This window comes from Camelus ferus, chromosome 18, assembly GCF_009834535.1.
Source record: "Camelus ferus isolate YT-003-E chromosome 18, BCGSAC_Cfer_1.0, whole genome shotgun sequence".
Classification (NCBI taxonomy): domain Eukaryota; kingdom Metazoa; phylum Chordata; class Mammalia; order Artiodactyla; family Camelidae; genus Camelus; species Camelus ferus.
In genome coordinates this window covers 22,068,512-22,091,657 of record NC_045713.1, presented here as the reverse complement: position 1 = coordinate 22,091,657, position 23,146 = coordinate 22,068,512, and the positions used below count along the sequence as shown (strand labels likewise).

Sequence of the window (23,146 nt, the reverse complement as noted above, 5' to 3'; positions counted from 1 at the left end):
CCTTCATCCACCCTCAAGCCCAGCCACGACCCTACTCAGCCCACATGCCCTGTGTAGCCCCAGGTCCCTGGGGCCCCAGGAATCCAACACAGAACACCCCTACTCCTGTGGCCTTAGTTGGGGCAGGAAAGAGCAGGTGAGGGAAGGCTACTTCAGCCAAGGTCAATGAACTGGGGATGTTCTGGTTACACACTGCACAGGGGATCCAGGCAACAGACCAAGGGAGTGTAAAGGGAATCAGTTTGATTCAGTCCAGGGCTGAACATGGGAACCATGAGTGGAGGCCGGGCAGGGCTGGCCCAGAGCACCACCAACCGGGCTAGAGCCAGAGGCCATGGTTTGAACAACTGGGCTGGGCCTTGCTGGCCCACAGAGCCAGGGCTGGGTGAGCTGGGCATTGTCAACTTTTGGTAAAATTCTTTAAAAATTAAAACCGTTCACAAAATAGGGATATTATATGAAGAACTTGTGATTGGGAGCATCAGGACACATGAGTTCCCCAAGTGCCCTCGGAGGAGGCTGGTACTGGTGACCTTGGGACATTCCCCCCCAGGGCTCTGACCCCAAGGCAGCTCCCAGTCCTAGATGACCTTCTTATGAGCCATGGGGTTACCAAGGCCCTCCAACATCTGCAGGCCACTCTGCCTCCCCTCCATTAACACGGCCCAGGGGGGTGTGACCTCCCATAGCACTCCTCAGAGGAGCCTGGTGCCCCTTAGTCAGTCAGCTAGGACCAGGTCAGGGGAACCTGCCTGTCCTCCCAGAGACCTGACTGGCTTTCAATGCTCAGGACTTCCAATAAGGGTCAGCGAAGTGGGTCTTAGAGCAGGAAAGGCCTCAGGGTGCCTGGCCCAGCCTCCTGCTGGGAGTCACATCCCCACCTGGGTTCAGGTCCCCACAGGCCTTGTGATCCTGGCCTCCTTTTGAACTGTGATAGGGTGGGGCTGACAGAAGCTCCAGACTCAAGGCCTTCCGTGCAAGACACAGCCACCAGCAGCACCCTCGGAGGGCCCCTGCACCTCTCAGAGCTGGTGTGGGTGCCCGCCACCCCACAGGAGTGCTGGCATGAACACTGTCAAGCCACTCCCAGAGCCAGGCCGCAGCACCCAGCCTCTGTCTGGAGAATGTTCCAGACAGGTGGGGGCGGGGGGAGGCCCCATCCTGCTATAACACAGGATGCCTCCAACAACACTGGGTTCTCCCAAAGGACAGAAAAGCACAGAAACCTTGCATAGCTGGTTGCATCCCAAGTCTCTGGGGCAGGGTGAGCCCTGATCCTCCAAGCAAAGCAGCACACACACAGCCTGGCTCAGATTTTACTTACGCTGTCCCCCAAGGGTGGTGACCGGCCTCAGCAAGGCCTCCACTATGGGGGAAGGGGAGGAGACCACAGAGGCAGCGAGAGGGCCTCAGGCCTCTGGGGATCCTGAGACAAGAGGCCTCTTGGGGCCTCCACAAAGCCCATGCCACCCGGGAGCTGCGTGGCCAGCACACACAACAATGGGTTCACCCACTGCCCATGGTGGCCCCCGCCACTGCCCCAGGCTCTGTCCATTGTGTCAAAGGGGGTGGAGGTGCTGAGCCCAACTGTGAGGCCCAGGCCTCTGTGTGGTTACTGCCCACTGGCTCTCTTCTGCATCACTGCCGGCTCAGACAGGGCCTGCTGCTGAAGCTGCTCGATCAGCTCCTCCACGTAGACCTTGAACAGAGGGACGGGGTCCTACAGGGGGCAAGACAGGGTCACAGTGAGGCGCTCAGGGGAGGCTGGGAATCCAGTTGCTCTGGCCAAACACCAAGAGGAACTGGGCGTGACAGGCCCAGGCCTCACAGCCTGGGCCACAGGGTAAAGCAAGATTACTCACCATCCCTCAGCCCCTAGCCCAGAGGACAGTGGCCTGTCCGTGGGAGAGGGGCTACCTTCCCTTGGGGATACAGGGATCAGGCGCCAGCCCCCAGCTTCCCTGCCTTAGGGCCCCGTGGCTGCAGATAGAGCGAGCAGAGGGCAGGGGACCAGCAGCTTCTGGGCCATGAGTGAGCTCCCTGTCTCAGCAGCTACCACATGCTCCAGACTCTTCCAGGGGACAGACATAAAAAGGCTTCAACTGGGAAGACCCTGTAGAATGCTAGGGAGCCAAGTAAACCGACAGGGCCAAGCATCCAGCTCTTGTCCCTCTTTCTGTCCATGAAGCCAGCCAGAGCAGGCAGGAGAGGTCAGGACCTAGAGGGGAGGGATTGTGCCCCGCAGAACCCATAGTCCATGGCTCCTGCTGGGCAGGCTTATGCAGCAGTGCCCCTGGGTCTAGGCTCCCCTGGGGCTGGAGCTTGGCAGCTGTGTCCACTCCTGAGAGGGCAGGGCAGCTGGCACTCCCACACACTCTCACCTTCTCCTCTAGCAGCCTCTGCTTCTCCACAGCCTCATCGAGAGTCAGACCGACCCACTCAGCCTCCGCCTCCGGAATGACAAAGGCCTGTGCAAGCAGAGATGGGGCTCGTGGTGAGGCCAGGGGCAGCTGGCCGGTGGGGCCCACCAAGAAGCAGGAAGGACAGGCCCAAGTCCTTACCTTGTACTTGTCATAGATGGCCGCCCTCCTGTCAGGGTCGTCTGGGTGCAGCTGGGGATCCTGTTGGGCGAGCCGCAGAAGCATCCCTCGTTTCAGGTCCATCCCGAACTTGGAGCACAGGTCCTCCTTTGGGGTCTGGCAGGAGGCTCCACGTGAGGCCAGGTGCTGCAGGCAGGGCCCCATCCACCTGACCAGCCAGCCCCTCCAGCCTCCTCCCCAATAGGTGGCAGTCCCCAGGCCAGCCCAGTGGAGCACGTTAGACCAGGTGGGCAGCCCCAGTGCCCAGGCCAAAACAGAGGACGGTCTAAGAGCAGAAAAGGAGACGGCTGTGCTCCCTTGAGTCCCATGGGCAAGGTGGCTGTCCACAGCGAAGGATTCTCCCATGGGCAGAAAACTCCAGCTGGGGCTGCCCAGAAAGGGACATGGTCCTGTTTACATCTCACTGGTGACCCTCCACCTCAGACAGCAACATGCCCCAGCATGGTGGTGATCTGCTTGCCTTGAGGATGTAGAAGTCAAACCCATAGGACTCATCGATTAGGTCCAGGGTGCGCATGGTCACGGTCACGGTGAACTTGGTGTCCAGGATCTCACTGTAGAGCTCGCGCTGGAACAGCTGTGGCTTCCACACCTTCTTCACCTTCTTGGAGAGCTGAGGGGGCAGCAGAGGCCTGGTGTGAGCTGCTGCTTCTCCCACAGACCTGAGCGGTGAATGGGGTACCTTCCTGAGACTTGGAATGTGGAGCTACATGGACCAGCCCCTACCTGGGGACCTGGCTGCCCACCCAGAGAACAGCTTCTCCCCAGACCTTGGCCAGGTTACTGGTGTGTATTCGAGACACACCACACACACAACCACAACTCCATGGTTCGGGGGTCATGAGAATTGGGGAAAGTATGGAGATCAAGCTGACAGGTAACAATAGACCTCACTCTCAACCTCTTTCAAGACTCAAGGCTCCTCCCCATCCTTACACTTGATCTGAGTGATCACTCTGTCTCAGATGCCCAGTGCCAGAACTGTGACCCCTTACTTCTGAGGATACTCAGATGGAGCTGCGTCCCCCACACACTAAGCCCCCTCTCCCCAGGGTCCCTTTTGCTCCCCAGGTACCTCCAGAGTCACGTGGAGCAAGGCAGCAAAAGCCGGGGAAGCACCGCTCAAGCCCATCCTGCTCACCTACCTTGTCGTTGTTGACATATCTGTGACCCAGAATCCAGCCCTCGCCGCCCCAGAGCCCTAGCTGGGACTCCGGAGGGTAGTGAATGGGAATGGGCACGTCCTCCAGGCGCTCCCGTTGCCCGTTCTTTGGGTTGATCTTGAACTTAGCCCCGTGTGGCCGGTAGTGCACGGGAGTGGGCGTCCGTTCCACCTCCAAGGAGCGCAAGTAATGCGAGGGAAGGCGGGAGCAGATGCCTTCACGCAAGCGGAGCTTCTTCCACAGGCCCACCGGGACCCTGTGCAAGGGCATCGCAGCGAGCCTTGGGGGAGGCAGGGGCCGGAGTCACCCGACGCCATGGGCCGTCTCGGGCCCCCCTCATCCTCTCCCGCCCCATTACCCCGCGCAGCTCCAACCTCCAGCCAGGTCCCTCCGCCATGGCTCCTTACCCCTGCACAGCCCCGTTGCCCACGCGGCCCCGACCCCCTGCCCCATCCCCCAGGGCAGCCCAGACCTCCGGCACAGTCTCCCTGGCCCGACCCCGTGAGCCTGCGCGGCTCCGACTACTCGGCCAGCTCACCCATGCAGTAGAGTGCCCTGGACCCCGACCCCCGATCAGGTCGCACTGCCTACCTCCTAGAGCTCAGTGCCCCGCCGGAACCGGAAGTCGCACCGCCGGGCACCTGGCCCTTCACCCGTCGCTGACTGGCTGCAAAGCCCGTCGGTCTACCCCGCACCACCCCCGGGCTCGCCCCGCCCCCTTTTCGGCCTTAGGGACTGTGGAAAATACCCTGCGGAGTCGGAAGCAGCTCCGGGCACCGTTGGCAAGTGCGGGCCGTTTCTCGCTAGCGGCAGCCCCAGGGGCGGGGTCTGTCATTCTTGCTCCCACTTCCCCTTCTCCCCAAAGGAGCGCAAATAGCAATGTAAAAACTTTTGCCTTGAAACATCACTGCAGAATATGAAATTCACCAATCACAGGGAAATCAGAGCTACAGAAAAATATGTCTTAAATGTCTTAAAAATTTTTACCCCTCAAAACACCCTATATAAATATTTCCCCTTTACAAGCCTAGAGGACACTCCGATGGCCAAGGGCTGGGTGACTGCGGGTGGGGGAAGCCTTCAGGGAGGTCACACCCTGGACAGAACCCTGTAGGGAAGATGCCGGGGCCAGGAGGTCGGAGGGCTGTGTGCCCCTCACACTGGGCGCAGCTTGCCATGGCCCCGCTCTGCATTCCTTATACAGACAGTAGCCCTCTGCAGTCATGCCTTAGCAAAGGGAGGGTACTGCTCCCTTGGCAGTTAGCAGCCCTTCCTCCACTTCCCCGACAGTGGAAGGAGAAAGACACTGCTGGGTCTCCAGGGGCCTCCTCCCCAAAGGTCCACCGTGGTTAGGCCAGTGCAGGGTGGCAGCCATTACCTCTCCTGGGAATAACACAAGAGAATCCTCCCCAGACAAGGGCCTAGGAATCCAGGGGGTGGGTGGGGCAGAGTTGGGATGAGGTGTGCCCTGTGGGCCCAGCACTCCCAGAGCAACTTGGGAGCCCCCTCCCCAGGAAGCTTATCTCAGAGGGCTGCAGCTCCAAAGCTGAGAGCCACAGGGAGTGAAGGGGGAGAGCTGCACAGCTAGAAGCCAGCCTCTCCATACCATTCACAGCAGCTAACCCTCACGTCCCCCCAGTGCCCTCAGCTCCCTGGTGAGCACAGTCACCCCTTCCCATGGTAAAAGCATCAGCAAGGGTATTCCCAAGCCAAGGCAGGTTGGCATTCAAGGAGCTAGGGATGGCACAGCTCCCAGCCTCAGTGGCAGGGGCCCATGGGAGGTGGGCTCAGGCCTCCTTTGCCCACCAGGGTCTCTCATATCACAGCCTCACAGGAGACTAGGGCAATGGGGGAATCTTACTCCACATCTCCCTCCAACTGTCCCCAGGTCAGTAGAACAGGAGTCTGCCCCTGCACGGTACCTTTGGTCTCCAAGCAGCCAGGCCCAGGCCCCAGGGGCCACTGCAGATACCAGCTGGGCCCTGCAGAGGGACTGAGTCAGCTGGCAGCTAGTGGACACAAGGGAGTTGGGGGTGTGGTCCTCTCCTCGAGAGGAGAAAGCAAGAGGATGCACAGGGCAATTTTATTCTGTTGGAAATTGATGGGAACAGGGTCCTTCTCCCTTAGTCTTGCCCCTGACTGGAGAGATCACAGCTGTAGGCCGTGTCATGTCACTGTGTACAGCTCTTCCCGGTGGTTCTTACAGATCTCATAGTGGCAGGGGAGCTTCTGGGAGCAGGCCCAGGGATCAGTGTGTTGCTCACGTGGTGGCAGCAAGAACGCTGCGCTCCCTGCCAGCAGCATGTGCCAGATGCTATGGGTGTAATAATAGTTGTCGCTGGTCATCATGGAGGTGTAGATGGTGATGGCCATAGTGGCCATGGAGATGCCAGGCAGGAGGTAGAAGATCCAACGCTGCCAGGAGGTGGGGTAGCAGTGGCGCCGGCGTCCGCAGCGGTACACCTGGAGGAAACTACCACATGAGTGCTGGCACAGGGGCTGCAGCCACGGCTCCCAAGGGTTGTGGGCTGCTTGGAAGGGGCTCCGGGGCACAGAGACTTGGGCATGAAGCCACGCTGGGCCCCTGTGGGTGCCACGAGTAGCCCTCAGAGGATGTGGAAGACTCAGTCCCAGGACAAAGAACATGGCCAGAACGAGGGGCCATGTTCTCTCCTCCCAGAGTGAGGGTCTGTGGGGGGCCCACACTCTTATCCCAATTGCCAAGGGAGGGGGTCTGAGGGGACCACAGGCCTGCTCTAGCTCCTTACCCACATGGTGACCATGACCACGATGGCAAAGAGGCAAGGCCCCATTGTGTTCCAGACTGCCCTGCGGTCCATCTGCAAGGACATGGCGAAGACCAGAGTGCCCAGGAGGAACAGAACCTGGGCAAAACACAGGGATGGTCACAGGGTCACAGGAACCCTGGCCTGGCTCATCTTTGACAGCATGAGGGCCAGCAGGAGCAGGTAGTGGGGACACACTGGTCATCCTGCTGTCCCTCACTGCCCCCTGGGCACCTCTGCCTGCCCCCTTGGAGCTGCTGGCACAATTTGTCATGCTCTGCTAGCTGGAAGGGAGGTGCTTCTCCTCCAGCTCCTACATTGCAGGGATGCATTGGTCCCACTGGTCCATCCACAGGTGAATTTCTGAGGCAAGAACCTGGCCATGCAGGGCACCAGGGCATGCATCTCCATCAGCCAGATCCTACTTCAGCAGAAAAGCCCCCAAGGTGTCCTCAGCACCAGAGGCTCCAGGAGCACAGCTGGGGGCTTCTCAGGGAGTTCTGGCCTAGGGTCAGGGCTCCAGGCCTCCTCTCTGAATGGAGCCCTGGGAGAGAAAAAGGCCTCTCTTAACCCTGCCCACTAATGGTAACCGCCGAACCCTCTTTCTGGTCTCTCCCTTGACACGCTGCACATGAGGGCCTCTGCTCCCCTAGAGCCCAGCTCAGGGGTGTTAGGAGATCACTCACGTATTTCAAGGCTGCCTTCAGCCGCGCCATGCAGAGGATGGTGACCCAGATGGACACTCCAGAGCCCAGGAAATCACAGTACTGCAGGGTGTCATAGTTCAGGATACACAGCACCGCCTCTCCTGGCTGGTCACAAGCGTGGTAGAACTGCAGGGCCAGGTGGTCAGTGGCAGCCCAGACCCCCAACCTCCCCACAACAGGAGCAGGGCTGGCCTACCGTGGAGAAGAACATGGTGTAGGCATAGACGGAGGCCTCTACCAGGTGGGAGCGGTGCACGGAGACGGTGATTGGAGCCAAGAACAAGAGGTTGCTGAGGGTGAGCAAGAGGGTGGCTACCTTCTGCTGGGCCACAGTCTGGGCCGTGCTGTTGTCTGTGCAGCTCCACCCACGCCAGCCTATAAGCCAATGTGACACTGCATGGGGCTAAGCCCAGGCAACTGGGGCCAGGCTTGGCGGAGGGTCCTTCTGAACCTCAAGGTCTACCCTTCACCCAGGACCCTGTGGAGAAGCCTCTTCCTCAACCCAGAACAGGCTGGGACAAGGGGGAAAGACATGGGGTAGGTGTGGGCAGGTATATGGCAGGCATGGGCAAGTGAGGGTAGGTGTGGGCAGGGGAAGCCAAAGTCTGAAGGCAGTACCATCTGTGGGGGTGCCTCTCTATGCCTGCATGGGGGTTGGCGGGCACTGTAGGAGTGGTAAGGAGGCATCTGCCCTTGCTCTTTGGGGTATTCTCCAAACTTGTCCCTCACCTGCCTTGCAGCTACAGCCTGCATACAGGTAGCTGTGTGTGCGCAGCAGGAGGCACTGGCCATAGGGTCCGCAGTCATTCAGGCAAGGCACCAAGTACAAAGTGGTCTCCACAGGCACCAAGGCCTGCTCACACTCCCTGTGAGGAGGGGCCACAGGAAGGCTGGCTGCCCACCAGTGCTCCCAGCAGGGTCTTGGATATGTGAACCCAGAGTTGAGGCCCTTGGGATCTGAGCCCTGGAGGATAGCAACTGAGCACTGCCAAGGTCAAGACTCCCCCTCCCCACTCCCACTGCTGAAGGACCAATGTGTCTGGGACTGGGTCCTGGACCAGCCCCCCTCCTTGTATCCTGGCTCCCAGAGCTGCCGTGGAAGGGGCGGCCAGGTGGAAAAGGGGAACCTCTTGGAACTCCTGGCGTCACCCCCAAACTGGGACACTGGCAGCCCTGTCCATGGTCCTGAGCATAACCACTTGGCTGCCTACCCCAAGTTTACTTACTTAGGACTTTCAGGGCACACAAGCTGCAGGGAGAGGTACCAGTTGTCTGTCTCTGGGTAAGGAATAACAAGGGTGGTCTTGCGCGATGAGGCACTCAGAGACAGAGGGTAGCCCTGGAAGAAGGCTGCAGGGGAGTGGGAAGTCCCAGTCAGAGATGGCCAGAGGGCCTGCTGGCTCACTGGGCCAGACGCTGCCTGCCCGTGCCTGTGCCTGTCCATACCTGTGGTGCAGTTGAGCGAATCATTGAAGCCTGAGGAAGGGCGAGGCGGCAGTCACACAGACCACCACCAAGGTGTTGTTGGCAATCGCGGTCTGAGAGGGAGGACGAGAAGGGTCAGCCCCCTGCTTCCTCCTCAACTTCACACTCCAGTGTCTGGGTGCTGTTCTCTGTGGCTCCCACAGGTTCAGGGCCCATCCAGGACCCTCGCCCTCTAGGCCTGGGACACCCAGCCTACGATCACCCCCTCCACCCTGTCTGCTCAGGCACAGTCCTGAGCCTGCCGACATGGACCTGCTGCTCCACAGACCAGGCTCCCCATTTCTCAGAAGGAGACTATTTTGGCCCAATGCCCACCAGGGTCACTTTGTTGCCTGAAAGGCTGCCCCGACCCAGTCTCCATGCCAAAGTCAGCACAGAAAGGTCTGAGCAGCATCACTCCACCCGGGGAGGTCTGAGCCCTGAACTTTGGGCCTTGGGCCCTGATTCAAGCAGGGTCTCGAGGTGCTCACAGCCAAAGATACCTTGTTGACTTGCAGAGAGATGATGAGGGAGCCCCCACTGTCCATGCCCGTGTTGAGGTACAGCCGCAACACGGAGGGCATGTCTGACTGCACCGACACCTGGTCTAGGGGCCGGAAGCGCACGGACACCACGTCCAAGTCTTCCCGAGGGACTGGGTAGTTCCTGAGGCAGAAGGGGCTGTCACCTGCCCCGCTGCTCCTGTCCAGTTCCTGGTAGCTGGGGCTCAGGGGCAGCAGACCAGTGGAGGCATTTCTGCTCTGGTTTGCACTGTTCTGCAGAAGGTGCTGGAAGCTCACACTCCATGGCCTGCAGGCTGTCAAGAGGACAAGGGGCTCAGTTGGAGGAAGGCCTAGGGGTGGAGGGCAGGGAGCAGAGCCACCCACCCCTCTTTCCATGCAGCCCACCTGTGAGTGCAGCTACAGCAGTGAAAGCTACAGACACAAGCGGCCCCGCCAGGCTCTTGGCTGTCACTTGCAGCCACCGGCCCCAGGGCGGTGAGGGCAGCAGCAGGCGGCAGTCCTGGGTGGGCCCTGTGCAAGTGAGCACCTTCCGGAAGTTGCCGGGCAGGGTGGCTGAGCCCACGGTGAGGCGCACGGGGCAGCCCAGGCTCCCATTGGATGCACAGCCCTGCAGCTCCAACCGTAGCTCCTGGGTGTACTCAGGGACAAAGATTCTGCAGCCAAGGGGATATGGCCTCATTCAGGCTCTGCAGCTTTGACCGGCGTCACCACAGCATTCACACTCAGGCTGCTGGCCAAAGGGGCCAGGGGTCGGGTCCCCACTTCTTAGCACAATCCAGAAACCCAGACCCCTCACTTTCTCACCCACAGTGAGGACAGCAGTACCACCCACTCCACCAAACTCGGAGGCTGGGCCTTCCCCAGGGCCTCCACTCACTTGAGGTAGCTGGGATGGTGGAGGAGAGTCTGCGGAAGGGGCACATCAGGCTCCAGGATAGAGACCTCGACCACCCGCACAACCAGCATGTCAGGCTGGAAGACGTAGGCACAGGTGGGAATAAAGCCCTAAGGAGAGAGCAGGCATAGGGAAGAAGAGGAAGCAGGTGAGGGGGCAGAACTGGGTCAGAGAGCCTGGGGGTTCGGGGGTGGTGCTGGGCAGCAGAGACTAGAGCAAAGTCTGCCCTGAGGTGGTGAACAGCAGGGACTGGCCATTTGTGCACTGCAGGATCCTGCCCCCTAACCATGGAGGGAGTCCCCTCACCTTCACCTCAATCTTCTGGGATGAGGGGGGCAGGTGGGCGGCCACAAACCAGTCCCCGGGTGCTGGGTGGGAGATGTTGATGGAGGTGTTGCCATGCAGCATCTTGACAAGGAAGGAGGGCTGCACGGAGGTGTTGTCGGGGAAGCTGGTGCCCAGTGGGTTGATGACAGGAGGGGCGCCATAGCGGAAATACCTGGAAGTAGAGAGAGTTGAGCAGGCTCAGGTGGGAGGCCCGGGAGGCTCAGGCGGGAGGGCGGCAGGCAGGCACCTACACAGTGATCTCCACGTTGGTGCAGGAGGGGCCGCTGCCCTGGGATGCCTGCAGCAGCCAGCGCAGCAGCACGGTGTCGGGGGGCACACGGAAGCGGAAGAGCCTGGTGCTGCCATACCAGCTATAGAAAGCCAGCTTCTGCGGGGACTGTGAAAACTGCTCAGACACCAGCCTGGCATCTGTGGGAGAAGGTGCTGTCAGCCAGGCCAGGGTACCCAGGACCCCCTCCACCTGGGGAGCAAGGCCTCCAAGGCCCTTCTGGCCTGGAATGGCCAGAGAGAAAAGGTGAGGGAAGCCATGGAGCCCTTGGGATGAATGTCATGCCAACTTTGACCCTGAAAGGTCACTGTCCCCCTCCAGCCCTTGACAAGGGCCTACGACTCAGAAGTTTTCAGTCAGGCATCATGTTCCTATTCATGTCCACACATCCAAGACCACCCTTGCCATCTTTCTAAACCCCTCCACCCCATCGATCTCTGGCTCACAGGCTCAGTCCCCACAGCCATTCCTCTGCCAACTTTCCCCAAATCATCACATCCCACCCACTAGGCATCCCTTATCAGCAACAAGCCCCAGAGCCCCCCATCACCTATCACCCCAACTGCCTCAGACCTTAGAAGCAGAAAGAGCCCCACTCAGAGGGCCCTGCTTCTGCCTACTGGTCACAGTCCCTCTTGGCCCCGCTCACATTGCAGCCCTGGTACATAAGGGGCTGAGTGATGAAGGCTGAAGGACACAAAAGTGGTCAGGGTGGGAGCCCCACTCCTCTTCATGTCTGCCTTGGGCCCTGCACATCAGGATGCTCCCTCACCTCCTCTGAGCCCCCTAGCTCCAGGATTTTTGATCCTGGTTCACTGGACAAGTGAGGGGATTCAGGTCTGGAGGCTGGCTGACTTGGGGTACAGCTCACCAGAGCCTGAGTTCCTCCTCTCCCAGAGAGGTGGCGGGCAGAGACCCTGCGCTGCCTTAAGCTGGAACGACTGGCCCCTGCACTGCAGAGGGGCACAGACACAAGGCAGGGGCCCAGACCAGGGATCCCCCATGGCCCAGTCCTGGCAGGAGCTCTCAGGCCTCCCATTCCATGGCTCCTCAGCTCCCCTCCCCTATACACACCAAAAGTTTACACTTGCTCACTTCCCAGGACAGCTTGGAAGGTCTTCCAGGACTCAGCACAGAGGCCTGAGACCCCACTCTGGATCAGGGCCCTCCTTGGGTGTTTACTAACCGGTACAACCTCCACTGGTGCATATGTCCAGGGCCCACAGTGTAACCACCTGCCCAATGAGTGGGTGAAGGTGCCCACCCAGACCCTCCCTCTTGGGCCTTCCATAGAACAGGCATGCCCTGGGTGCTCTCTGTGTCCAGGGGGTGGCTGACCAGGCCTGGGGTCCAACCACGAGACGCCTGGGCAGCATGGCAGGAAGCCTGGCTCCAGCACCAGCTGGGCCTTGTGCTTGGTATGACCTTGGCTGTCCCTTCCCCTCTCCAGGTCCCAGCTTCCTAGTGAGTTGGCCGACAGCACCTCCCTTCGGGTGCCGCTCCCTCCATTGATTAATAGATGTTAAAGTGCTTCCTGAAAAGTGCACTATGGTCACAGCAGGGTGTGGCCTCATGCTCCACAGGCTGGGTGACTCCCCCTACCCCAATGGGAGAGTGGCTGGCTCACACCACCCCAGCAGCAAGCCCAGGGCCTCTCCAGGTGGGCCAGATGCGCAGGTAAGGGAGCCAGGTGAGCAGCTGGCTCTCCTGCCAGCCTCCTGACCCTCCCCTGGAAGCACCTTGAGAAAAGATAACATGCCACTTGCAAAGCCAGTCTGAGCTCCAAGGAGTCCAGCATGGGGGCTGGGCAGGCACAGGCTCCATACAGGACACATTCCAGGCTTTTCGGGTGTCTACTGGCCACCAGGTCCCACCCGTCTGGCTGTGGCCTGAGTGCTAGGAGACTCGGAGCCAATGAACTAACACAAATTTTCTCCTTAAGCTGCTGCAGCCTCCAGGATAACATAATGACAACAGTCGAAAAATTTAAAAGTGCTGGGAGCTGAGGCAGGACAGTTCCCCACCTCCTCCCCGACAACCTCAGGACCACAGAGCCTTTGAGAAGCGGTCAGCCAGCCTGCTGGGCACCCAACTTCTAGACAGGGACAGGCAGGGAAGATCACACTGCAGTGTACAGCCCCTTGACCTGAGAGAGGCAGAGCCTTCTGGTCCCCACCAGCACAGGACATCATGCAAATCAGGTGGTAGCTGTGAAGTTTCAGCATGTGCACAAGAGATAAGAGAGGTCATCCTAAGACCCAGTGGTCCCCTACTCCCAGAGCCACAGCTCTGCAGCCTAATCTCCCTGCCCAAGATGCCCACATTGTTATGTTGGTCAATGCACCAGGCAATTAACACCATTAACACATCCGTCTGAGCTGGATATGGAAGTCATATTTCTGATACATGAGAGTGCCAGCCACATGAACACCTGCTCTGGCCACAGCCCCTCCAAGGACACAGGGTTGAGGGGAGGAGAAAGAAAGTCCCTGAGCCTGTCCTTGGATCCTTAATGAGGGCATCCTTCACCACACCCTCCAAACCAGGACAGGCACCCAGTGCAGAGACCCTGCCCACCCCTAGACCCCAGAAGCCAAGATCACAAAGCTGCCTGCCCCTTCAGCAAGCCTGGGAGATGAGAGGCTGCCCCAAGTTTTCCATCTACATAAATTCTCCACCAGTGATCCCACACCTAGCCCTGATACCGGGAAAGGAGGAAAAGGAGAAAGTACAGGTTGGAGGTATCCAATGAAGCGATTTCATCAGGGGCCGATCTGGGGAAACCACCTTTCATTCCCAGCTGTGCCAAGCTAGGAAACCAGAGGCACAGCCCTCAAAGAAACAGGAGCCTGGAGGAGCAAGATTTCAGAAAAGAGAGGATGGGCTGGGAGCCAGCCCCAGGCTGTACGATGAGCTGCCTACTACACAGGGGGGCATCTGGGCCTTCTTAGCCCCCACGTGGCCCCCAGGGAGTCCAAGGCCACAAGAGTCAGGGAAAGGGGGGTTACTCAGCATCCCCAAGTGCCCTGCAGAACCCCTCCTGGTCTAGCCACAAGAGTCAGGGAAAGGGGGGTTACTCAGCATCCCCAAGTGCCCTGCAGAACCCCTCCTGGTCTAGCCACTTCCTTGGGCCTCCACCAAAGGAAGTGGAAGTTCCCGAACAACACAGAGGTCCCCATTTCTCAGAACCACTCTGGCGAACTAGAGTCCTGAGGACCACTTGGAGTCTAGCCTCCAAGAAGTAAGGCCAGTTGTTGAAAGTGACTGCAGTAAGATGGTGGTCACCTTGGGAGGGGTGGAGGCATGACACCCACCTAGATTGCTACTCCAGGATCTTAGCAACTTTTTTCCAACTCTGCCCCTCTCCCAAACCAGATAGGGGTCCCAGAATCCCGCTGCCCAACGCTTCTTCTCAGGGAGTCTCGCAGCTCTTGGGAGTCCCGCAGCTCTTGGGAGTCCCAGATGAGTTCCCCACCCCGGCTCCTTCACCTCCACGTCCAGGTGCACGGTGGTCGTGCCCGACCTGCACGGGTTAGGAGCAGGAGTACGAGGAAGGAAGGGAGGGCGAGCTCCAGGGGGCCAATTCGGCGGAACCTGACCCTGGGGACAGAGGAGGAGGCGCTGGCGTCCTTTCCACCTGACTTCGCTCACATGAGGCGCCCCGAAAGGGGCTGCCCTGCACCCCCAACCCGGGGTGGGGACCTGGGCCCTATGCCCGCGCCAAGTGAGCGTACAGGTGTCCCCAGGTGAGTCACAATCCAGGCCCCGCCTCCTAGCCGCTGCCCCCTGCTCCCAGCCCGCGCCCCCCCAGGATGGCGCCCGTGGGTCTACCGTAACTCACCGCTCTTTCTGCCGTCGCCGGCGGCGGCAGGCGGGGACAGAGCGAGCAGCAGCAGCAGCAGCAGCAGCCCCGCCACCGCCACTGCCACCGCCGCACCCCCGGTCCCAGTCCCAGCCCGGCCCATAGCTCTGCGCTCGGCCCGGCGCTACCCGGCCCGCGTCCCCGGCCACCCGCCCCCGCCGCCGCTTGGGCAGCCACCGCCACCACTGCGGCCCCAGCCGCCACCTCTGCCTCGGGCTCCCATCGTCCGGGCCGGTCCCAGCCGCTGGCGCCCCGGGCACTTCCGCCTGCGAGGCCCCGCCCCGCCGGGGTCAAGCTGAAGAGGAGCGCAGGGCGCTGGGCGCCGAGCAGGGCGCGGGGGGCGTGCCGGGACGGCGATTGGAAGGAGGACAAGAGGCGGGGGCGGCGAGGGACAGGGCGACGTGGGGCTGGAAGGGACGCGGGCGGGAGGCGACGCGAGGACCGAGGGGGCGTGCCAGGAAAATGAGTCCGAGGGAGGTCGCGGACTGAGGGGGAACCCAAACCCACAACCGCGCGCAGGTTGGGGAGGCGGAGCAGGAGAGGCTGGAGGGTATCTGGACACGTGGGGCTGAGGGCGGAATGGCGGCAGACCGTGCATGGGAACCAGGGGGCAGTGGGGGGTCTCGGTTCAGAGGGAGAAATAGTGGGGCGTGAATTAGAACGCGCAGGAGATTCCAGGCGACCGTAGAGCACCCCACATGCTTCCTGGAGGCGCTGGGGGCCCCGGGGACCCAAGCATCTGCAGATCCCTGAGCGGTGGTGGGCCGGGCGCCGCGCGAGGTCCATCCAGCCTACAACCGCTCCCGCCTCCCGGAGCTGGACTCCCCGACCGGGCCTCCTGGCGCGACACACCTCAAAGGCGCTACGACTGTGGGACTTTCAAAGAAAGATGAAAAGGCTCCTTGCACATGTTTCGCGCACTTTAGGTGGCGATTCACGTTGGTGGATGGGACTCACTTCTCACCCTTGATACCAGGGTAGATTCCGACAGACGGATTTCAACATAAAAAGGAAACTGTAAAGGGACTGGAAGAAAACTTGGGGAAACTCTTTCAGAGTCTAGGAGAAGCGACAGCTTTTCTAAATATGACCAGAAGACTAGAGGCAAGACTGAGAAATTCAGCTACGTTAAAATCAAAGCTTCCTGAAGAACAAAACTGCATAACCAAAGTCAAAAAAAGAAGCGGTAAACTGGGGAGGACATCCTTACAACTCACATCACAAAGGGCCAATCTTAACGAGAAAAGAGTTCCTACAAATAAATACCAACTCTCCAACAGGAAACGACTGGAATAGATTCCTGGAAAAGATACACAAATAAACATTTCCCTCCTCAGAGAAATGCAAACTGAAAAATACCAAGAGGCCTCTTTTCTTTCACCTAATAAATCCGAGGAGATCAAAAGTTCGATGTTACCAAAAGGCTGCGGTTGTGCGCCGACTCTCCTACGTTTGGAGGCCAGAAATTGGCCTAGACGGAGCCTCACATGATCCTCAGTCATCCCGCCGCTGTGCGTTTTCCCTGCAGAAATGGTCACAGAAACATGGGGTTGATTGCCTTTCAGTACAACATGCACCAAGATACTGGTCTTAAGGAATGGGGTATTCAAATCATGGGTACCGCGATGGATATTCAATGCTGTGATATTTTAAACACTGCTACAGTGGACTGTAAAAGGAAAACCAGGAAACTGTACTGATTGGGAATGGTCTATCAGGTGAACTTTAGCTGAAAAAAGGAAAGGGCAGAATAATGTGTTCAGAAAGCTACTATTTTCTAGGGAAAAAATTTTTTTATTTGGATGGAAGCATACAGCAGCAAGGGAAGGATGGGAACCAAGTGGCTGAGGACTGAGAGGTGGGGGCTGTACCTGTACCTTTTGAACTTTGTACTAGTGGTGGGAGGAGGGTTTCCTTGACTGGTGGTGGGTTTATTTGTAAGCCCTGGGCTACTGAAGGCTGGGGAGAGGAGGTGAAGGGTGGAGGCCAGAAGCACCCCAAGCCCTAAGTGTGAAGCCATAGAAGAGATCCTTTATTCCTCTGGAATCTATGCTGGGCCCTCCTCACCCCTGGCAGCAGGGGGCCCTGAGAGTCTCAATTTAAAGGGACAGAGACCAATTCTGGATTTGCTGAGTTGCGACTTTAGGGCACTGTACTGACCCAGATCCTGCCAGGGACTGCAGTTGTGGTCAGCACTAAACACTGCGGACTGTTCCATCTGCTGCCCCAGGCTGGGCTCTGAGGGCCACCTCGGTAAAGTTCACCAGCAGGCAGGAGGGGAGGCATCAGACACCCGTTTCCCCACCTCTACCCCCCCCCCCAGTGTTCCACCTGGAAGTGCTGGTGAACTTGTAAAGGGACAAGAGTCAGGAGACCTCTGCTAAGTAATAGTATTAGCAATGGAAGGAACCCCCCTCGCAGGGCCTTACTTTGACAATAGGAAACCCAGGCCCAGTGGCCGGAGGGCCCTATCTAGAGGTCTTGCGTGGACACAGTTGTGTATTCCACTTCACACTACACAGGAAGATGACAATAGGGTTGTCAACTGTCAAGAATAAAATGATAAAAATTCTAAAAGGAAACTAGAACTTGCCCCTTAGAATACAGGCATGGGAAAGAATTCCTTAAGACAGGAAACCAGGGAACCATGAAGAAGAAGTTAGTTGTTGGACTATATTTTTTTAAATGTTACGTAAGTATAAAAAATGTCAAAGTAAAAAAGGATAGAAATTATTAATTAAGTCAAAAGACAAACAGGAGAAAACATGTGTTATACATGTGATAAACGATGAATATACCTGAGATAGAAAGGAAATTCACACATTGAAAAAAAGACAGCCCAAAAGAACAATAGACACTGGAAATGTCCTGGCAATTGATGAGAAGATGAGGAAAGATGCAAATGGTCACAGCATATAAGGCTGCTTGGTCCAGCAGCAGTCAAATTGCCTGAATACAAAGGAAAACAAGACACCTGTCCCCTCTCGGAATGCAGGGAACAGGCACCTCCCACTTTGCTGATTGGACTGTGGACTGCCTCACCTTTTCAAAGTTACATTAAAATGCAATAGAATCACAAGGACCCAAGGGCAGATTCAAAGAGGTGTTGGCTGCAGAAGTGATTATGGCTGTGGAAACTTGGGAGCTCTTTAAAAAGCAGGATGGGTGAATAAATTAGGACATACATATACTATGAACTTCCACACAGGTCAGCGGGTCTTCTGGAGCTATACCCATCAAGTTGCTGGAGAGCATGGATACATCACATTTCCAAACTGGAACAGCCTCAGATCCTCTCATGAGCCCTGAGTGTGGACTTAGTGAACGGCTGCCACCCACCCAGAGGGGAGGTCTGGGAGAGGGACGGACGGACAGGGGAAGGCAATTTCCCTACAGATAGTCCCTGTCTAGTCTCAAAGAACATTATTATGTTTGATTTGGATAAAAACTTCAAAGGTTCACAAAAGCAAAGAGAAAGCCTATAATTCAATTTTATGCAAATAATCAGAGGAAGAGTTGCAGGACATGGATTTTAGGGATGCCTCCGTGGCCTCTGGACCTGCACAGGGGAGCAGAAGGAAGAGTGCTGAGGTCCTCTCCAGCTGCCCTCCCCTCCCTCCCACCTGCCTGGCTGCTCTTCTCCCTTCCTCCCTCCCTCCGTCCATTCCTGCCTGGTTACCCCACGCCAGTGTTGTCGCCACCCTGGGCCCAGCACCAGCCGGCTTCATCTCCCACTGCTTCCCTTCCAGCTGAAGGCTGGGCTTAGCCTTGCACACACTGCGGGAACACAGCCCTCAAACCCCCAGCTGCTCTCCCCCATCCTCCAGAATTTGCCCAGGGCTCCTCCCACAAGTCCCTGTGGGGATCCCAGGTCTGAAGGGGCCCCCTGCTATATAGATGGGGAGGTGTCCTGTCCCCTCACCACCCCTGCAGTTTCCCTGAAGGAAGGAGCTGAATCTCCCCCTATGTGGTCTGGGGAGGAGAGGTGCAGTCACCCTTCATCTTTGTCCCAGTGCCCCAACTTGTCAGCATGAACTAGACCAGGGTGCCCAAACATCTGGGTAGTTTCCCCATAAGTTTTTGGAACAACGTAGAGTTTCTGAATCTTTATTGTACCAAGACAAAGTTTTTCTTAAGTTCAACTACCCATATATTATTATTTCATAAAGGAAAGATCATTTTCCTACCAAAAAATTAGGAAGTACATACTCTTAGAATTGTGCTTAAATAAAGATTAGGTATTTTCATGTGGAATCCAAAAAAAAAGAAAAAAAGGGGACACTAATGAATTCATCCACAAAACAGAAACAGACTCACAGACATGATAAACAGTCTTATGGTTACCAGAGGAAAGGTGGTGGGAGGGAATAAATTTGGGAGTTTGAGATTTGCAAATGATAACCACTATATATAAAAATAGAAAACAAATTTCTTCTGTATAGTACAGGGAACTATATTCAATATCTTGTAATAATCTTTAATGAAAAAGAACATGAAAACAAATATATGTATATATATGCATGACTGGGACATTAAGCTGTACACCAGAAACTGACACATTGCAACTGACTATTCTTCAATTAAAAAAAGAGGATTAGTTTTTTCAAGTTCAGTGTGTGTGTGTGTGTGTGTGTGTGTGTGTGTTTGTGTGTGTGTTTAATGGAGGCTCTGGGGATTAAACCCAGGACCCCCTGCATGCTAAGTATGTGCTCTACCACTGAGCTATACCCACCCCCTCAGAGTGTGGTTCTTATTTGCTACCATTTATCTGGGTAAATGAGTGCTTCCCATCCTGGATGCTGGGCACTTACAAACCAGAGGATGAAGGACACAGGTGGTGCCCTCAGGGCTCCTGGCCTACAGTAAGCCTGGGACAAAGTCCAACTGCATTGGAGCATGGTGACCAGAGCAAATTCCTGGTCCCCTTCCAAATGGAAATAGCAGAGGGTGACAGAGGCAGAAGATGGTTGCCAGGGTAGGGGGCCCTTAGAGTGGTGGTGTGGCTTGAGGGCTCCCCTTGCCACCCTCCCCAACATCCCTGGGCTGCCAGGTGAGGGCAAAGTGACAGGAGCCCCTGTTCCTAGAACTGACCCACTCTAGTTCCCCCTCTGGTGAGCAGGGGTGAAAAGAGGTCTAACATGCCTAAAGTTGAAGTCCCAAGAGGACAGGAAAGAGAATGAGGCAGAAAAAAATGTGAATAAATAATAGCAAAAATATTCTCAAGATTTGGTGAAAGACATTAATCTGCAAGTTCAAGCAACTCATTGAACCCTAAGAAGAATCAGTAAAAAGAAAATCATACCCTGGCACAAAATAGTCAACTACCGAAAACCAAACATAAAGAGAAAATACTGAAAGCAGCCAGAGAAAAATGACATTCAGGGGAATAACAATTCAAACAATTTATGACTTCTCATCAGAAACAAAGGAGCAGACAGGATGGGGGAAAGGAGAAAATGGACCTACATGGTTGTAAGATTCTTGCATCTTACATGAAGTGGTACAGTATTAATTCTAAATAGTCTGTGAGATGTCAAGGGGGTAATTACAATCCCTAGAGCAGCCACTATAAAAATAATGCTGGGGTATACCTAAAGAGCCAATAAATAAGTTAAATGGAATTTTAAAATATTCATTGAATCCAAAAGAGGTCAGGAAAGGAGGAAAAGAATACAAATCGGAGGGTCAAACACAAAACAAATAGTAAAACAGGGGACTGAAATACAACCTTATCAATAATTATATTAAATATTCATGGACTACATACTCCAACTAAAAGGCAGAGATTGTCGGACTGGATTTTACACAAAGACCCAACCACCTACAAACAATTCACTGTCAACTATAAAGACACAGATGGGTTGAAAGTAAGTGGATGCAAACATAGAAAACAAACTTATGGTTACCAGGTGGGGAAGCGGGTAGGAAGGGATAAATTGGGAGTTTGAGATTTGCAGATACTAATTACTATATATAAAATAGATAAACAAGTTTCTACTGTATAGCACAGGGAACTATATTTGATATCTTGTAGTAACCTATAATGAAAAAGAATATAAAAATGAATATATGTATGCATATGTCTGACTGAAATATTATGCTGCACACCAAAAATTGACACAACATTGTAAACTGACTATACTTCAATTAAAAAAAATGTAAGTGGATGGACAAAGACACAGCATCCAATAATACACATGAGAACCTGGAGTAGATAAGGTAAACTTCAAGACAAAGAGTATCACCAAAAACAAAGAAAAATACTTCACAACAATAAAAGGGTCAATTCATAAGAACAAAATAAATATGTATGCACCCATTTAAAGAGCTTCAAAAAACATGAAGTAAAAATTGATGGAGTTAAAGAAAGAAATAGGCATTCCACACAATTGGGAGATTTTCACAACCTGCTCACAGCAGTTGGTGGAACAACCTAGAGTTAAAAATCAGTTATGACACAGGCTATTTGGACAATTCTATCAGCCACCTTGAACTTAATAAGTTTACAGGCACTACCTCCACTTGGTGCAGAATGGACTTTCTTTTCTTCCCCAACATGGATCATATGCTGGGCCAGAAACAATTGTCTGTAAGTTTAAAAGAATTCAGGTGACCATCGACAGGGACTTGATAAAGAAATTACAATATACATATATGATATATATATATATATATATATATATATATATATATATATATATATGTAGTGTGTGTGTGTGTGTGTGTGTGTATATATATATATCTCACATACACACACACACAAACACACACAATGGAATACTACTCAGCCATAAAAAGAATAAAATAATGCCATTTGCAGCAACATGAATGGACCTGGAGATCATCATTCTAAGTGAAGTAAGCCAGAAAGAAAAAGAAAAATGCCATATGATATTGCTTATATGTGGAATCTAAAAAAAAAAGACACAAACAAACTTATATACAAAACAGAAACATACTCACAGACATAAAAAACAAACTCATGGTGACCAGAGGGTAAATGGGGGTGGGAAGGGATAAATTGGGAATTTGAAAATTGCACACCCTTGGGGAGTGATGGAAATGTTAGCTATCTTGATTGTGGTAGTGGTTTCATTGGTATATACATCTATTAAAATTCATCAAAGTGTACATCTGAAATATGTGTAGTTTACTGTATAGGAACCATACCACAATAAAGGTGTTTAAAGAAAAAACACCACCAATGCCTGTAGAATTTTGCCAAATGCTTTTACAGCATCTAGTAAGATATATTCTTTATTAATGTACATTTCTAATTTTGAACTAGTTTGGAAGTCCTATGATAAATCTCAGTACTGATTTTACTAAACTGCTAGATTTGACTTGTTAATGATTGAATTAGAACATTTAACTTCCCTTTTTATCTGTATTTATATTCCTTTTCTTACTCCTAGATACTGTATTTTCTCCTTTTTTTCCCCATCATCCTACTTGATGGAGTTTGTTATTTGCTAGATATTGGCTTACCAAATACATATTTTGTTCATTAATGTATTCTTTTATCTTTATTAATGCATTCTTTTAATTTTCTTTGGATTAAAAAAAAAAGTTCCCAGAGAGATTAGCTCGCCCCTTCCACCATGTGAGCTGACAATGAGAAGATGGCCATCAGTGAGGAAGGGAGCTCTCACCAGATACTGAATCTGCCAGCACCATGATCTTGGACTTCCCAGCTTCTAAAAAGTTGAGAAATAAATGTTCATTGTTTATTAAAAAAAACCAAACAACTACTATATTTCATTTCATAAGACTTATCCATTTTCTATCAATGTAATCTAATGTGAAACAAATATTTAACAGTTATTTGAGAGGTGAGCTTATTTCATTAGTATAGACTGTCAAATCGGTTTTTAGACTAAAAATAAAAAACAAAGAAAAGTGTAGCTAACTGCAAAAAAACGGAAAGAATTTAGATGATACAGAATGTGTTCTCTGACTGCAGCAGAATTAAATCAGAAATCCACAACCGTAAGTTATCCAGAAATCAGTGAAAATCAGACTCAGGCTCTCATGGCTGCCGGCTTGCAGGGAATGGGGACTGGGCAGTGTGGAAGCCGAGGCCTGCTTCAGCACAGACTCAACCCCAGCCACACGTGTTTACCAAAAAGGCACAGGTTAGAATCAGATGGGAGAATCTCCTGTAGAGCAAGAGGCCAGCAGCAGCAGGGCTGGGAGAGAGTCTGGTTCTCCTGGTCCTCTTCCCCTTACCCTGCAGGGCAGGGTCCCTCCAAGCACACTGCAGGAGGAACATCCCAGAAGTCCAAGGCTATCGGCCCTCTCTCCCATCCTCCTCATCCTCAGTCAGGCTGTGAAGGTGTCAACCAGGATTTTTGAGGCTGGACTGGGATAGGATCAGCTTCTAAACTCACACCCATGGCTGTGGTGGGCATCAGGTCCACACTGGCTGTTGGCCAGAGACATGGGTTCCTTGTCACAAGGACCTATCCATAGGGTACCTGGCTTCTCCTAGTGTGAGCTGCATATGGGATGGGGGTGTTGGGAGGGGGA

The 23,146-nt window shown here is 54.4% G+C and overlaps 2 protein-coding genes across 4 annotated transcripts; both read right to left on the bottom strand.

The window, feature by feature from the left end:
- Nucleotides 1-1,302: 1,302 nt before the first annotated feature.
- Nucleotides 1,303-4,603, bottom strand: MRPL28 (mitochondrial ribosomal protein L28). Of its 3 annotated transcripts, none has more exons than XM_032460694.1 (6): nt 4,355-4,603; nt 3,746-4,043; nt 3,061-3,213; nt 2,562-2,726; nt 2,382-2,468; nt 1,303-1,720 (listed from the first exon to the last, which is right to left on the bottom strand). In XM_032460694.1, the coding sequence occupies exons 2-6, from the start codon at nt 4,031-4,033 to the stop codon at nt 1,613-1,615; spliced, it is 801 nt and encodes a 266-aa protein (XP_032316585.1). In that variant the 5' UTR covers nt 4,034-4,043; nt 4,355-4,603; the 3' UTR covers nt 1,303-1,612. The 3 variants fall into 3 exon arrangements, with proteins under 3 accessions (XP_032316585.1, XP_032316587.1, XP_032316586.1); XM_032460696.1 differs by having other exon boundaries at nt 2,562-2,696; XM_032460695.1 differs by having other exon boundaries at nt 4,302-4,393.
- Nucleotides 4,604-4,752: 149 nt separating this feature from the next.
- Nucleotides 4,753-14,815, bottom strand: PGAP6 (post-glycosylphosphatidylinositol attachment to proteins 6). The gene is given in 14 exon segments (XM_032460680.1): nt 4,753-6,226; nt 6,532-6,648; nt 7,236-7,382; nt 7,453-7,631; nt 7,986-8,122; nt 8,483-8,606; nt 8,703-8,733; nt 8,735-8,794; nt 9,224-9,537; nt 9,629-9,897; nt 10,122-10,249; nt 10,446-10,638; nt 10,718-10,895; nt 14,597-14,815. Coding segments are annotated over 14 exon segments (2,298 nt in total). The 5' UTR covers nt 14,721-14,815; the 3' UTR covers nt 4,753-5,929.
- Nucleotides 14,816-23,146: the final 8,331 nt, after the last annotated feature.